Here is a 15,411-nt window from a genome sequence, read left to right as displayed (position 1 = left end):
GCTCTTTCCTTACACCATATCCTTCTGTTGAAAGCAGGTGCGGACCACAAGTTAGTGCAAATAATCCTTGTTTACTTGTCAGCCATAACACGTTTCGGTCCAGCCGGACCTTGATCACATGACAATGCCGCCTTGTTTTTCACACCTTTTAAAGTAACATGTGCATATTGTGAACGGTGCTAAGTCATGGACATAGAAAAACATCACAAAGAAATTTAATTTAACCCAAATTGGCAGTGTTAGTTGACCCTTCACTCAAACGGTTGGACGTCAACCTTCGTTTGTCATCTGTTTTTGTAAGATACATACCGTCTCCAAAATATACGAGTTACTTACCTTCGGTAACAATGTATCTGGTAGAGACGATTCTAGCCGCAGGTTCCTTCACGTAGAATTATCCCCAGGCATGAGACTGGATCCAGAAACTTTTTTGCCACAGCCTCCCTGCGCGCCGGGGGCGGGCTGACATCACGCGACTCCGCCCAGGCGTCGTCCGCGTACTTGACGTCAGCGAGGTCACATAAGACGCGCCCTGGCACGCCTACGTCAGTTTTCTTCAGAGAACTTTTCCGCACCACACCACGGAACCACCAGATAAAAAACTGTGGAAGCATGGGAACAGTGTGCGAAGAGCAGAAAAAAATTGGAAAGAAACGGTGACTAACAACCCCACCAGAGTAGTGCCAACACCGTAGAACCCAAGGGCAGGGAAAGAAGAACAAGCAGAAACCTGCGCAGTTACCCTGCCAGCACATAGACAACCTACCATCCCTGTGCCCCGGAGGCAAAGAACATGCGTAAAAGTTATGGCACACGTAGTAAACCCACCCCCCCATCCTGAGCAAGGAATGGGACCAGTCCCAAGACAGACAGGGCCAACAAACCTCCAAGTCACCCCAACCTAGAGGGCAACCACCCACAAGGGACAAGGGCAAGACAAGGCCAGATGACCCTTAATCAGAGGATAGCAATGGAAGGAAGGGAGGGGAGGGAGGGAGGACAGGGATAGAAAGCAATCCCCCCGAACCTGGAGTAGCCAGAGCAGAAGGGCACCGGAGCACCGGAACCACATCCTCCAAAGGACCAAAGGAGGAATGAACCGCCCCCAGACGGAGCCACCTGTTAAGAACAAGGAAGGCGCTCACAGGAGACACAGCCCCCCACTGGGAGGCGAGTACCGAAGACCAACCCAGGGGTCCTTGCAGAATAGGGGAGGAAGGGCAAGCCGTGAAGGAATCTGCAGCTAGAATAGTCTCTACCAGATACATAGTTACCGAAGGTAAGTAACTCGTACATCTGATAGAGACTACTAGCCGCAGATTCCTTCACGGAGAATAGATACCCTAGCCATACCCCCTGGGAAGGAGGGTCTGCCATAGGACCCCACCAGACAATGCAGAACAGAGGGCCCTACAGGAGACCAGATCTGTGAACCAGGTAGAACCTCACCCCTTCTAGGCCACGGGAACCCCCACAAGCAGAACCCCACCAACGCCAAGGGGATGTAGGAGGGAAAGAAGGCTGAAGAGGCTCGTACACTCACAGCAGAGGAACCAAGGGCAAGGACGGAGATGCCGAAGCACCCCACTTCCCCACAAGGCAACATAGCTTCCGCCCAATGCCAAGACAGGAAAAGCAGAAGAGGAAGAAGAAGCCTAGAGGGCCCAAGGAAACAACGGAAATGAAGGCGAACCCACTCCAGATGGAGAGAAGCCTGCCAGCCAGAACAGAGCCGGCAGTCAAAGCCGCCAGAAGCAAGAAGAACAGCCCTAGGCCCTAGGAAGGCCGAGTAGGCCACGCCTGGCAAGGGAGAACACAGGATCATTCCAGACCTCAGGACAGGAGCAGGGAGAGGAGGAGATTCCCGGGCACACCACTACGAGTGGCCGCGCACAGGACCTCAGGAAGCAAAAGCAACCTACCTAAACGCCATGGAAAACAGGCACCCGAAGGCGACCAGAACCCTCTAGCAGAGCGCAAGCTATATGACAGCTACCACTACCCCACATAGGGTACGTTAAGTCCCAAGATATGGGAACCCCCTTTGGAAGAACTTCCGCAGCAGAGGAAAAACAAAAGAGCCACGGTGAAAAAAACACCCCCGCTGAAGGCGTGATAAGCAGACCAAGCAAAGCAGAAGGCCCAATCTCAGGGCCAAGTCCATGCAACAACTCCTGCAGAACCAACACACAATCAACACAAGGGCCGTCCAGCAGCCAACAATGCCAAACTCCCAAGAAAGGACGTAAACGGCCAGAAAACACACTCCACAGCCAAAAAACACACTCCACAGCCAGAACAATCAGCCTAAGAAGGCCCAGAATCAACCCAACTTAGAAGTCACTGAGGAGGGGACAGAGGAGGAGGAGGGTAAGGCGGAGGAGGACAGAGCCCCGCCAAGAGCCTTTGGATGGCGGAGTCGGCCGGGGCATGCAACAACAGGCTGCCATCAAACGGAAGGTGGATGAATCGCTCCCGAATATTCTCAGGGAATACTCCGTCCCGAAGCCAAGCATGGCGATGGTGAGCGACTGAGGAAGCCATGGCCCGGCCCAGCACCTCTGAGATGTCCAGAGCGGAGTGGAGAATAAACACCGCAAGCTCCCGGCCATCCAATGCACGATGCCGTAAGTCCACCTGACCAGACTCCTGGGATGCTGCAAATCCCAGAGGCTCAGCCGAGTCCCACAAACAGGAGGAGGCCCTAGCCAGCACACACAAGGTGTTAAGGGCCCGCAGGGCCGTGCTGGTCGAGGCGAACATGTTGCGTCCCCAAGAGTCCAGCCAGCGGGCCTCTCGGGGCGGCGGAGTCAACAGTGGCGGCAAGTCACCCCGCACCGGAGACCGGAGCGGAGACCGGAGTAGAGCTGGAGCCGCACCGGCTCCGGGGCGGCGCCGGAATGACGTCGACCCGACCCCCGCCGAGGCAGCCCCTTACGTGGGGGAACGAGATGGGCCTGGGGAGTGGCACGAAGCCCTCGGCCAGCCGCGGCCCAGAATGAGGCGAAGATCGCTCAGCAACCCATGTGGCGGTGCTAGGGACGAGGCAACCTCCGACTCGCCCTACGACGAGGCAGCCGCCTATGGGGAGGGACGAGAGGGGTCCGGAGAGGGACGAGGGGTCCTGCCTCAGCCTCGACCCGGAGCGGGACGAGGAGGGTCCACCGACCCCTGTGGCTCTGCACGGTCCAGCTGCTGCCGGCACCGTAGCGGCGTCACCTTGGCCTTAGACAGGACTACCTTGTTAAAGGACCGAGAGGGGCTTGGGGATGCGACCCGAGCCCCGACGACCTCCCGCGACATCACAGGGACCCCTGCGGGAGTTTGCAACGAGGCAGAGACGCCATGGCCTGAAGGAGGTGCCCGAGAGGAGCCGCACCCCAACAGCACCACATCCTCCAAGCCTGGATCCGAACCAGTCGGCGCCTGGGCGGGAGCCTCCGGTGGCGCCGGCGGAGGGCCCTGCGCAGGGCAAGGGATCTGCTGACGCCCCTGGAGGGGAAGGAGGACACGCCAGCGAGGCCTGCAAAGCCACCGGGTATGTCTCCATTTGGACTCTCGACGCCTCAACACTGGGAAACGGTGGATAGGACAACACGCGGGCCGCATCACCCGCGGAGAGTCCACGCCCCCAGAAGGCCAGAAACCAGCCCCCGGGTGCAAACGGTGACACTTACCCACCGGGGAGCGACGCTTACGTGACATCGGAGAAGGGCGAGGACGACGACCACGGCCGTATCTGAAGCCGTCCGCTGAAGCAGACCGAGGGGAGGACGTCGACCTGGAGAGACGCGCAGAGAGAAGTTTCATTGGACACTCCCGCCGCGACTTCGGCTTCAACTGTTGGCACGCCGCACAATCTGTGGTGCCGTGATCCTCCCCCAAACACCACATACAAACATTCGCATACTGTTCCACCAAAAGGAAATGGAAGAAAAAGGGACCCTAACAGGCCCGTAGCAAGGATCGGATCCGCGTTGCACGCGGAAAAGGAAAAAACTGACGTAGGCGCGCCGGGGTGGGTCTTATGTGACCTCGCTGACGTCACGTACGCTGACGACGCCTGGGCGGAGTCGCGTGATGTCGCCCCGCCCCCGGCGCGCAGGGATGCTGTGGCAAAAAAGTTTCCGGATCCAGTCTCACGCCTGGGGATAATTCTACGTGAAGGAATCTGCGGCTAGTAGTCTCTATCAGATATATAAATATATGAATATATTTATATGCAAATATATACAAATATGTAAATATATAAAAATTCATACATAGCTAGACAATCATATGTTTAAACACTTATGACTAAATAAATAAATAAATATTCAACGAGTAAAATCTGTAAGAACGATAAATATTGTAAAAAGAGTTGCCCGTATTTTCATAGACAGTGTGATCTTTAAACACATCATTGCGTAATGCATTGTTATTGCTATGTGCTAAGTGCCACTAGTATCCGCTCTAAATCAGATTTAGGTGCTGGCCATTTCATATCTCTCTAATAATATTGGATTGCTCCTATCTATCGTCCTTAACTCAAAAGTAAAGTGCTTGTGCAAATATGATCATTGCTGCACAGATAGTTCCCTGGTGGTGACCCTTGTGTTTTTAAAGTGCTAATGCGCTGACATTCATTAAAAAACACTATTTTCGTGGTTAAGGTCGGATTGGCAGCCTCCTTCGATATCTGTAAAATACATCTATAATCATAGTAGTGTTTAACAATTAAAATATGTTTCTCTCAAATGGAATGAACATCTCTAGCGTATCAGATTGCTTTTCGGGGGGACAGCACTCCTAATTTTACTGGAGGCAGGTGAATAAATCCTCCATTGTGTTGCAGCACCCAGGGGTTTTGCAGTCGATGGTTCAAGATGTATCTGGTCTGTAAATTTCTACGGGTGGATATATATATATATATATATATATATATATATATATATATATATATATATATATATATATATTTATACACACACACATATATATACACACAGACACACATTAATGCATTTAACAGTGAACTAGTACAGCATAAGTCATTGTAAAAAAATGTACCTTTTCTTCAATTACACATTTTACAAAAATTAACTTCTGAAACATGTTTAGTTTTTCATTCCAATTTTCCTTCAGAGATGCATTAACTTTTTCATCTTGTTTTCCTTCAGAAAATTGAACAGTATAGCCTTCCCAGGACTTTGGGTTAACTTGCATTTCAATGCGTCCTACAAAGATAAATTTACAAAAATAGAGTTGTGAAATATCTACTACCAACAATAATCAATTTAAACTGCAGGAAACAAACACATATAAAAAACCTTTGATTATATGCATGTACAACATAAGGGTTGTTGGAAAAAAATGTGAGTTATTTAAAAATACGGCCTTTCACTTACACGTTCCACTTTCTGAAACAAAATTATTGAAAGAGGGCATGCACAGCGTATAGAGAGGTGTGACATCGTACAAACTCGCGTTAGCAGACGAATCAGTCAACAACTATGCATACCTACAATGCATTATGATTTTCCAAGTTCTGTGACAATTATGATTTCATGAGAAATTAGGAAACTTGAAGGTTGCTTTGACAGAACTTGTGTAACATGCAATATAACCTTAAAATTAATAGTTGAAGGAGTGGCTTAACTCAAAATGATGGAGAACCACTGCTAAATGTTGTGAGGGGAGCTTGAGACTCCTACATCTCCCAAATGTACAAGTTACTTACCTTCGATAACGATGTATCTGGTAGAGACGATTCTAGCTGCAGATTCCTTAACGTAGAATTATCCCCAGGCGTCAAACTGGACCCGGAAAACGTTCTTTGCCCCAGCATCTCTGCGCGCCGGGGGGGCAGTACAACGCGACTCTGCCCTGACGTCATCCGCTGGAGTGACATCAGCTAGTTCACATAAGCCCCACCCCGGCGCGCTGACATCAGTTTTCTTCGGAGAACTTTTCCGCGCCACAACGCGGAGCCATCACAAAGAAAACTGTGAAGAGTACGGGAACAGTGTGCGAAAAATTTGTGAAATAGAAAAGAGAGAACCGAAAGGTGAGAAACAGCACCAGTTGGAAAAGTGCCAAGCACGAAGATACAAAAAGCCATAGCGGTGAAAGCCATAGCAGCGAAAGAGCAGAGCACTGCTCTGAGGAACACCCTCGCCAGCCAAGGCAACAGCCTCCCAGGAGGCAGAAAGCATGTGGAAAAAATGCCATAGCAGAAGAGAGAGAAAGAGTGCAAGCACAATACACAACAGTGAAGGGCAACAAGCCCAGAACAGAAGAATAACAGAAATCCACCCCTAGACAACACCATCAAGGAGGGCCGTATTCCCGGAAAGGGGCGAAAAGGCTGAGGTACAGGCAAAACAACCCCCAACGTAGTGGACTGCAAGGGAATCAGAAACCCTATGCAAGCAAAAGGGAGAAGAGTAAAAGGAGGCCCCTACACTGGAGAAAAAACCAGGGTGGAGGGATGCAGAAGCACACATGAACTAACTGACCATGTATCATAAAGGAAGGGATGGAACAATCAAGCAGAACGAAGCATCCTGCCCGGGAGGAAGCGAGGCGAACACCCACAGAAAACAAGCCACCCGGAGGGAGGCGAGTGCAGAAAACCAACTGAAGGTCCTCGCAGAACGGGGAGGAAGGACGGGCCGTGAAGGAATCTGCGGCTAGAATCGTCTCTACCAGATACATCGTTACCGAAGGTAAGTAACTTGTACATCTGATAGAGACTACTAGCGGCAGATTCCTTAACGTAGAATAGATACCCTAGCCATACCCAGAGGGGAGGAGGGCCTGCGAGAGAACCTCCCCAGTAGGAGGAAACACAGGGCCCCAGCAGGGGACGTGTCACGGGAACAAGAAGGGCGGCCCAGCCCCTACCAAGCAGAAGCAAGGAAGAACAAGGCAAAGGGAAGACTAGGAGACCCCAAGTCCATTCAAGGTATAACGGCCACAAACCCTCGTAGGGACAGACAGCTGCAGAGGAGCACCCAGGAGGAAAGAACGACCCCAACCCCAGGGAGAAGGGGCAGAACTGGAGGCAGAGCCTGCCGCAGGAAAACACACACAGTGACAGAGGACAGCGGAAAAGGCATCAGCCGCAAGGAAGCAGGCAAGGCAGAAACGGCTCCGCAGCTAAGGATCGCAGGCATAGGAAGAAAGGCGCAGGTGAGCAAAGCTCCAGCAGAACAAGAGGCAGGGGCACAAGGTAGCACAACAAGGGCCACGGCAGTGGGCCAGCACAAGCAGGCGTGCACAGCCAGCAGCGGACAGCACCATAGAGCAGCACACCCAGAACAAGCAAGGCGCAGGCCGAGGGCAGAGGCCAGGAAAAAGCAGAACAAGCCCCAAAGGAGGTTCGTGCAATAGACACACACCGACCCATGAAGAGAAATTGAACCAGCCATAAGAGAAAAAGGGGAAGACACGGAGGACAGACCAAGCCGCCAACCAGAACACAGGAAAGCCAGGAGAAACCCAGCCCCCCTGGAACACCAGACAGAGGACCAGGCCGAAACGCCGGACAGGAAGGTGAAAACGCCACAACACGACACCATAGACAGCATGGCAAACTGTCAAGTGGGGTAGTGAACACCGAGACTGACGGAACCCGGAGCAGCGCAAGCTGCGCCCGGACAAGACACAAGAGACCGCACCAGCGGAATACAGTGAAGCCAAGAAAGGTAGGGAACCCGAAAAAGGGGCAACCATACCTCCCCATGTGCAGGACAGAGCTATGCAATAGCTATAAGTACCCCACATAGGGTATGATACGTCCCACTAAAACATGGGAACACCTCTTAGGGAAAAACCCGCAGCAGAGGACCTGAACATAAGGTTAGGGTATGATACGTCCCAAGAAAACATGGGAACACCTCTTAGGGAAAGATCCCGCAGCAGAGGACAGAACATAAAGGACCTGCAGATAGAACCACTGACGGCTTGTCAATCAGCCAATCAAAAAACACACAGAAGGCCCAACCTGAGGACACAGATGGGTGGACCACAACCAAAAAAAACAAAATCCGAAGGGACTGTACCAGCAGCCAACAGCACAAAAGGGGTGAACCTAAGGACCTGAAGGCACGCCAACCCACCAGAACAGACAGACGGTCCAACCAAACAACGCCGACAATAAAGCTGTAGAGGACCGAGGGGGAGGAGGAGGAGGAGGAGGAGGACGGAGCCCCGCAAGGAGCTGCTGAATGGCAGCATCCGCATGGGTGTTAAACAAGAGCACCCCATCAAAGGGCAGGTCAACGAGACGCTCCCTTACATTCTCAGGAAAAACGCTATCCCTCAGCCAAGCATGGTGATGGTGAGCCACTGAACTGGCCATTGTGCGGCCAAGAGCATCAGAAACATCCAGGGCCGAACGAAGAATTAACGCAGCCAGCTCCCGGCCATCTAGCACATGGCGGTGCAGGTCGGCGGAGACATCATCCGTAAAGGCAGAAGACAGAAGGGACTCCACAGAATCCCACAATCTGGAAGTAGCCCTGGCCAACACACAAAGCGTGTTGAGTGCACGCAAAGCAGCACTAGAGGAAGCAAAGAGATTCCGCCCCCATGAATCCAACCACCGGGCCTCCCGAGACGGAGGAAACAACACCAAAGGCAAGGAAGGAAAAGCAGTCTGCAGAAGAGGGCCCTGGGTAGAAGGGTGGAAAGATAGGCAGACTGGGTCGTGTGGAGCAGGACGGTGATGGTGGAGGAGCGACTGGGGGACCGGATCCCCCGTGGCAGGTTGCCCCCAGGCCCCCAGAAGAGAATTATGGAGTAAAGCTTCGAAGGGAAGAAGCAGCTCACGTCCACCAGAGCCCTGATGGAGAACCTCCAGCAAATGGTATGAAGGGAACGGAGTGGCAGGGTCGCCCATGTGCAAAATGCCAGCAGCCGTGGAAATGGCCCGGGCAAAGGCGGCACTCGCCTCCATAGGGCGTCGTGGGGGTGAAAGCAATTCCTCTGTGGGCGATGGCTGTAAACTAAGCCTGCCATCCCCGAATCCAGCTGGAGGAAGAAATGGCCAGCTCCGGAATGGTGGAAAATTGACAGACAAGTGGGGTACCTGAGGCGCCTCTGGTGAAGGCTGAGGCCACGGGGACGGCGAAGAGCCCTCCCTGGAAGACGCCGGGGAAAAAGCCACGACACAGCGTCCCGTCTCCGGGGAAGAAGAAACAAAAAGTTGACAAACCTCCGCAGAGAAGGGGGCTTCCGGAGATGAGTCGACGACTCAACGCCAGCCCGACACTGTGGAGTCCGCCACAGGGGTCGGCGTGATGTTGAGCGGCGCCGGAGGGGACACCGAGATGACCTCCTTCACCACTTGCGCCCAGAAGAATGGGGCGGGGCCGGCTCCGGTGTGGCGAAAGAACGGCGTCGAAAAGGCACCGACTCGACCTCCGACGAAGCAGCCGCCTGCGTGGAGAAATGAGAAGGACCCGGGGACGCGCCCCGGCCCCTAGCCAGCACCCGTGGCACCGCCAGGGCCGACAGCCGTCGGCACCTGAGCGGCGTCGGCTCAGCTTCAGGCAAGGCCGCCGCATGTGCAGAAGACCGAGGGGAACCCGGGGACGAGCCCCGAGTTCCGGCGACCTCCTGCAACATCACAGGGACTCCCTCGGGGGTTTGCGGCAAGGCAGAGGCGCCGTGGGCCGAAGAGGGGAACCCCGCAGGGCCGCACCCTGACGACACCACAAGGAAGCCTGCAGAGCCGCATCATAGGCCTCCATTTGGGCCCTAGTCGCCCCGGTGCCGGGAAACGGCGGGTAGGGTGGTGACGAATGAGGCCGCATGTCCTACGGAGAACCCACACCCTCCGCAGAGCGGGGACCAGGCCTCAGGGACAAGCTGTATGACTTACCGACAGGCGAGCAACTCCCTAGGGGTCTCGGTGACGGGCGATGTCGGAAGCGAAAGTGGCGATTCATGGACCCTTCCACGGGGGACGGATACGGAGATGACACCGACCTGGACAACCAGGCTGAAAGGAGCTTCTTCCGGCGCCCCCGCCGGGACTTCGGCTTCAGATGCTGGCAAGCGTCGCAGTGCGTTGAATCATGGTGCTCGCCCAAACACCACATGCAAATCAGATGAGGGTCCGTCACCGACATCTGAAGTGCGCAAGACTTGCACGCCTTAAAGCTCGAATGCATTTGCACACTGTCCCACCATGCGAAGCGTGAAAAAGAAGGCCTGAAAACAGGTAGGGACACGATCCGGATCCGCGTTGCACGCGGAAAAGAAGGAAACTGATGTCAGCCCGCCGGGGTGGGGCTTATGTGACCTCGCTGACGTCACGCCCGTGGACGCCATTAGGGCGGAGTCGCGTGGTACCGCCCCCCCGGCACGCAGAGGTCTGGGGCAAAAAAAAAATTTCGGGTCCAGTCTCACGCCTGGGGATAATTCTACGTTAAGGAATCTGTGGCTAGTAGTCTCTATCAGATATTCATAGACCTTAGGATGAATGCTCCTCAACCCTCCTGAAGAATGCGGGTGCCCCTGCGTAGAAATAGCAGCAGGGGCCTGTACTGGGCCCCTGAGATCGAGTGTAAAGGATGCATGGTATATACGCGAATCTCTACAGGTAAGACTGCTATTTACGTGCATTTGAAATGCCACTTTTAACGCGTGATGAGGATGAGGATGTTTATGGTTGCTTATCATATAAACTAGAGAGAGGACCTTTGCAGAATAACTATTTCTTGAGTTAAGAAACGTTTTCCTCAAGGATAAGATCCTGACCAAGTTAGCATGGATTAGAATAAACTAGCAACTGCTAAATAGGCTTGAGAGAATTGGCTTACAGAGATATTTCTTATCCAAAAATGTTTTTCAAAGCAGTGTACCCCTCTGTACACCAGAACCTGTGTCCCAATCAATGTTATTATTCCTGCAGATTGAGGGCCTTATTCATGAAGACTATTGAATTGCTGTGTCAAAACAGCGATGTGGCAGTTTTCACTGCGCCCTCCTTGCGACACGATGGATGCGCCGTATTTAATGTACGTCGCTTCATGTCACAAGGAAAGACAGATACTTCAGGAATCCTGATTGGCGTAAAAGTCACACATTGCTGGAGTTGTGTCGCAAGCATGATGCAACTCCAGCAATGTGTGGGGGAGGCCTATCCTTAATGCACTGTGTCACCCTTACACCTGCCATGAGGCAGGCGTAAGGTTTTGACTCAATGACGTCCTAGAAGTAGCGCACTGAAATCTTATAGATATTAATGCACCACTTCTACAAGGCTTTCGTGCGGGGGAACACCCACCCTGCATATATTATACCTGGCGCAGGTATATTGTGGCGCAGGGGTTTACAAAGTGAGGCATCTGCCTAGATGCGTCACTTTGTAAATAAGGTGCAACAGGTTGTGTTTTTTTACGCTGCCGGTGCATCACAAAAAGTGACGCACCGGCGGCGTAGAAGTGTCGCAAGGGCTCATAAATAAGCCCCAGAATATATTGCATCCAATGGAGTGGTTTAACATACCAAAGTGTTTTGCAATTAAGCTGTACCGAAGGTAAATAATTGTTGTTGAATGAACCAATCCCACAGCAAGAACACAAGAGGAGGGATCGCTCCATAATGTCAATACAAGAGTTAAAAATGTAACACTACCCTTCCAAATCAAGACTGCTCTCTCCTCAGAAATAGGGCAACTGTGCCGTTTAAACAAATACACCGTTACCAAGACGTCACTTTACAAATTGTCAGGATCAGAATGCCTCTCAAAGGGGCCGAAGTAGCCACTGTGCCTTAAACAGAATGAACACAAAATAACCTGGAGTTTGATTCGCAGCCAACTCATAACAGTGACATGCTGTCAAAGACAGCAATATTGCAATTCCTTGTTTCTCATAGTTTTACAAAGCTGATTGCCTTCAAAACCAACGAAGGGCGAATTGCCATGCCTTTCTAGAATCCAAACTATGCCACTTTTCACCTTTCCTCTACCTTGGACGGATGAGGAGGTGGATAGAATGAAGGAAAGGAAATAGCTTTCCAGATATGAAATTCTTTAGCAATCTTATCTAAGAGAAAGGGTTTTACTCTAAGATCCACTTTATCTTTTGAAAAGGTAGTAACTGGAGCAGAGGCCAATAAAGCTTACAACTCACTAATCCTTTTGGTCGAAGTAACTGTAATCTAAAAAATTGGACATGAATGAACGTTAAATAACGTGGAGAGAATGAGGAGGAAGCACCGGCGCTCATTCGTTTCCCCTGGCCATGGAGAGAGAGAGAGATATATATATATATATATATATATATATAATAAAAAATATGAAAAGGGGGCAGGGTAGAGAGTTCCTGACCCCCTAGCCTTTGTCAGGGGGTCCCTGAAGGACTCCGAAGGATGAAAAAAACATTTTTTTTTTCAAAAAATCGCGGGATGTGCGCACCGTGCGCGCACGGTGAAAAACCTTAAAAAATATATATATATATTTTAAACAAGCCATTCCATATTACATACATAGGTAGTTTATTGTAAAATAAATATATAAAAAATATACTAATACATACATAACTTAGCATTTAAAAAACCTTACAAATTCACTTAAAAAACCATAGGTTTCACACACGTTATAGTTAGAAATTAGCATTTAAAAAACCTTGCAAATTCACTTAAAAAACCATAGGTTTCACACATGTTATAGTTAGCTGGACATTTCACTCGTAAAAAACCATTGAAATTCCCCCGTTATAGTTAGTTCAGATAACTATATCTCGCGCGACCGCCACTCTATCACAAGGATGATGTCATCAGTGATGTCATGAGTGATGCCACTGACCATGTCATGAGTGATGTAATATGTGACGTCATGAGCAGTGGATTGCGGGCGCGCGAGTTATAGTTATCTGAACTAACTATAACGGGGGAATTTCAATGGTTTTTTACGAGTGAGATGTCCAGCTAACTATAACATGTGTGAAACCTATGGTTTTTTAAGTGAATTTGCAAGGTTTTTTAAATGGCAAATCCTAACTATAACGTGTGTGAAACCTATGGTTTTTTAAGTGAATATATATATATATATATATCTTAGAGCCATGCTCTAGGAAACCCAATCATCGGGTTTATTGAGAACAAGCCTTCTTGGCTGGGAACCCAGTTGGCTTTTTAGAAGAACCCTCACCCACCAACGGAGTTGGTGGCATGCTTCATCACCAGGATCCCACCCAGGAAGCTTGCCACTGACTAGGTTGATTGATGAGGGTTCTTCTAAAAAACCAACTGGTTTTCCAGCCAAGGAGGCTTATTCTCAATAACCCTGATGATTGGGTTTCCCATCAAAAAATTCAACACCTAATTCAGTTCTCTTTCAGGCACATAGAAACAAATCACACAAAGGTATTCAGTTAACCTGTTGAAAACTGAAAAATGATTGACATTTGAAACAATGAAACCCAAATCCCAAATAAATAAGCCAAAATAACTGCTAAGCAACCTTTCACTGTATCCACATGCTTATATTTCTCAGGAGAAGAAGTCACTAAAAGTAAAATATAACCTAACACTGTAGCAATTCGATCAAAAGATTTCCCCTAACACCAAGAACAAGATAGCCCACCTGCTAGAGTACAAGCTAAAATATGTCTACCACGCAAGAAAACATTCAGCATCTTCTCAATAAAATCATAGAATCTTGAATATCTCTTCAAGGTCTAAGTAAGAAAGTATTGGTTCCTAAGAATGAAGTGTACAATCTAATATTGCCCTCCAAAAGAGGAATGCCATCTGGAGGGCACATACTGAGTTGAAGGGGGTTTGGATGTCAGGCTTTCGGCCTAATAAGGTGCAATCAAAACCACATAACCCCAACAAAACCTAATGTTTGGAATGACTATTCAGAAATGGCACTGGTGGGAAAGCATAATGTAGAAGAAATTCTCAGTATATCATTAGAATATGCTACAACAAAGGTTGGAGGGGAAATTGCATGAAAAGCACAAAAGAGATTCCGTTTTGGGTGAGCTAGCAAACAGGTCCACAATTTGAAATCCCATCTCTGAAACACTGGAAGCAATGCATACCAATGAATCTGTCACTTGTAATTGACAAATTCCTCCTCAGGAAATCATCTGCTAAAATATTCTTTCTCACTAGATGAATTGAGGACAGGCCAATGCATTCTCTGCAGCACACACCCAGATGTCCAGCACTATGCGATACAGGGCACAAGACTCTTCTTCTCTCTGCTTGTTCAAATAATGTATGAAAGAAGTATTGTCCACTAAGACATGTACCTGCTTCTCTACCACAGAAGTAATACAAAAAGGGCCTGATGGCTACCTACACGGGTCTCAATGTCAGGAGACTTATAATCACCCTCGTTTGTTGAACACTCCACCAAGCATTGAATGATAGGAATCCAAAACGAGCACCTTGCCCTTGAAGGGAGGCATTCGATACCAGAGTCAACTGAAGCCCAGGTCTCTAAAAAGGTTGCTCTTGAACAAATGCTCAAAACAGGGTGATCACTGAAGATCTTGCAACAACGTATTGTCTTGTAGAATTCTGTCATTCAACCAACCATAAAACATACTCTCCTGCAAGCAGAGACTCCACAACAGAGATCTTCTCCCCGGCTCTTTCCAAAATAACAAAATGATTCAGACCAAGAAACCTCAGTAAAGCTCTTGCTACCACACACCTTACTTCTTTGAACTCCAACGCCATTGCCATAATATCAGAAAGTATATTTGACAGGAGAAAAGCCTTCATCACCGTTGTATCCCACATTGCCCTAAAAATTCAGTGTGTTGAGTAAGAACCAAATGGGATGTTCTGTTATTGACATAAGGATGATGGTGTTTGCTAGGCTCTTCAACAGAATATCCTGTGAACTCACTTTCAGTGACCAATCATCTAGATGAGGATAATTGTGAATCACTTTCTTATTTAATAGGGCTAATACTTTTGTAACTACCAAGGGGATGAACCCAGCTCAAACGGTAGAGCCCCAAACTGACAATGATGATTCCCTACAGTAAATAACAGATATCTGCAGTGCCACTGAACAACGGGAATATGGAAATAGGCACCCTGTAGATCCATTGAGACTAACCAATCCTGACCCTGAAGAGTTAAACTAAGATATTTTGCGATGTAACCATGCAAAATTTCTCTTTTCAAAAATAATTGGAAAATCTCAAATGCAAAAACAGCCTTAAACCACATTCCTTTCTTCGGGGTCAAAAAATACCAAGAGTAAAACCCTGCTATTTCTGTGAAGAAGGGACCATCTAATGGTACCCTTCACCAATTTCTTCCACTTTCTTCATCAATATCTTTGTGTGGGGCAAAAAGAAGAGGAATGAGGGGGAATTGGGCAGAAGCATTAACCATCAGACTTTCCTGTAAAACATGTGACAGCAAAGTTGCAGGGTCCAAAGGAGC

At 49.4% G+C, this 15,411-nt stretch overlaps 1 protein-coding gene across 2 annotated transcripts in view; it reads right to left on the bottom strand.

Annotated features, from left to right (window-relative positions):
* Nucleotides 1–15,411, bottom strand: part of DNAH6 (dynein axonemal heavy chain 6) — a 2,458,578-nt gene that overhangs the window by 395,917 nt on the left and 2,047,250 nt on the right. For both annotated transcript variants that reach the window (XM_085636629.1, XM_085636630.1), the window contains one exon: nucleotides 5,050–5,216. In XM_085636629.1, coding sequence (XP_085492755.1) covers nucleotides 5,050–5,216 — 167 coding nt within the window. The remainder of the gene's footprint in view (nucleotides 1–5,049; nucleotides 5,217–15,411) is intronic.

Source organism: Triturus cristatus, chromosome 2_1 (assembly GCF_964204655.1).
Source record: "Triturus cristatus chromosome 2_1, aTriCri1.1, whole genome shotgun sequence".
NCBI classification, from domain to species: domain Eukaryota; kingdom Metazoa; phylum Chordata; class Amphibia; order Caudata; family Salamandridae; genus Triturus; species Triturus cristatus.
Note: the sequence above shows the minus strand (reverse complement) of the source record. Positions and strands in the feature narration are given on the sequence as shown.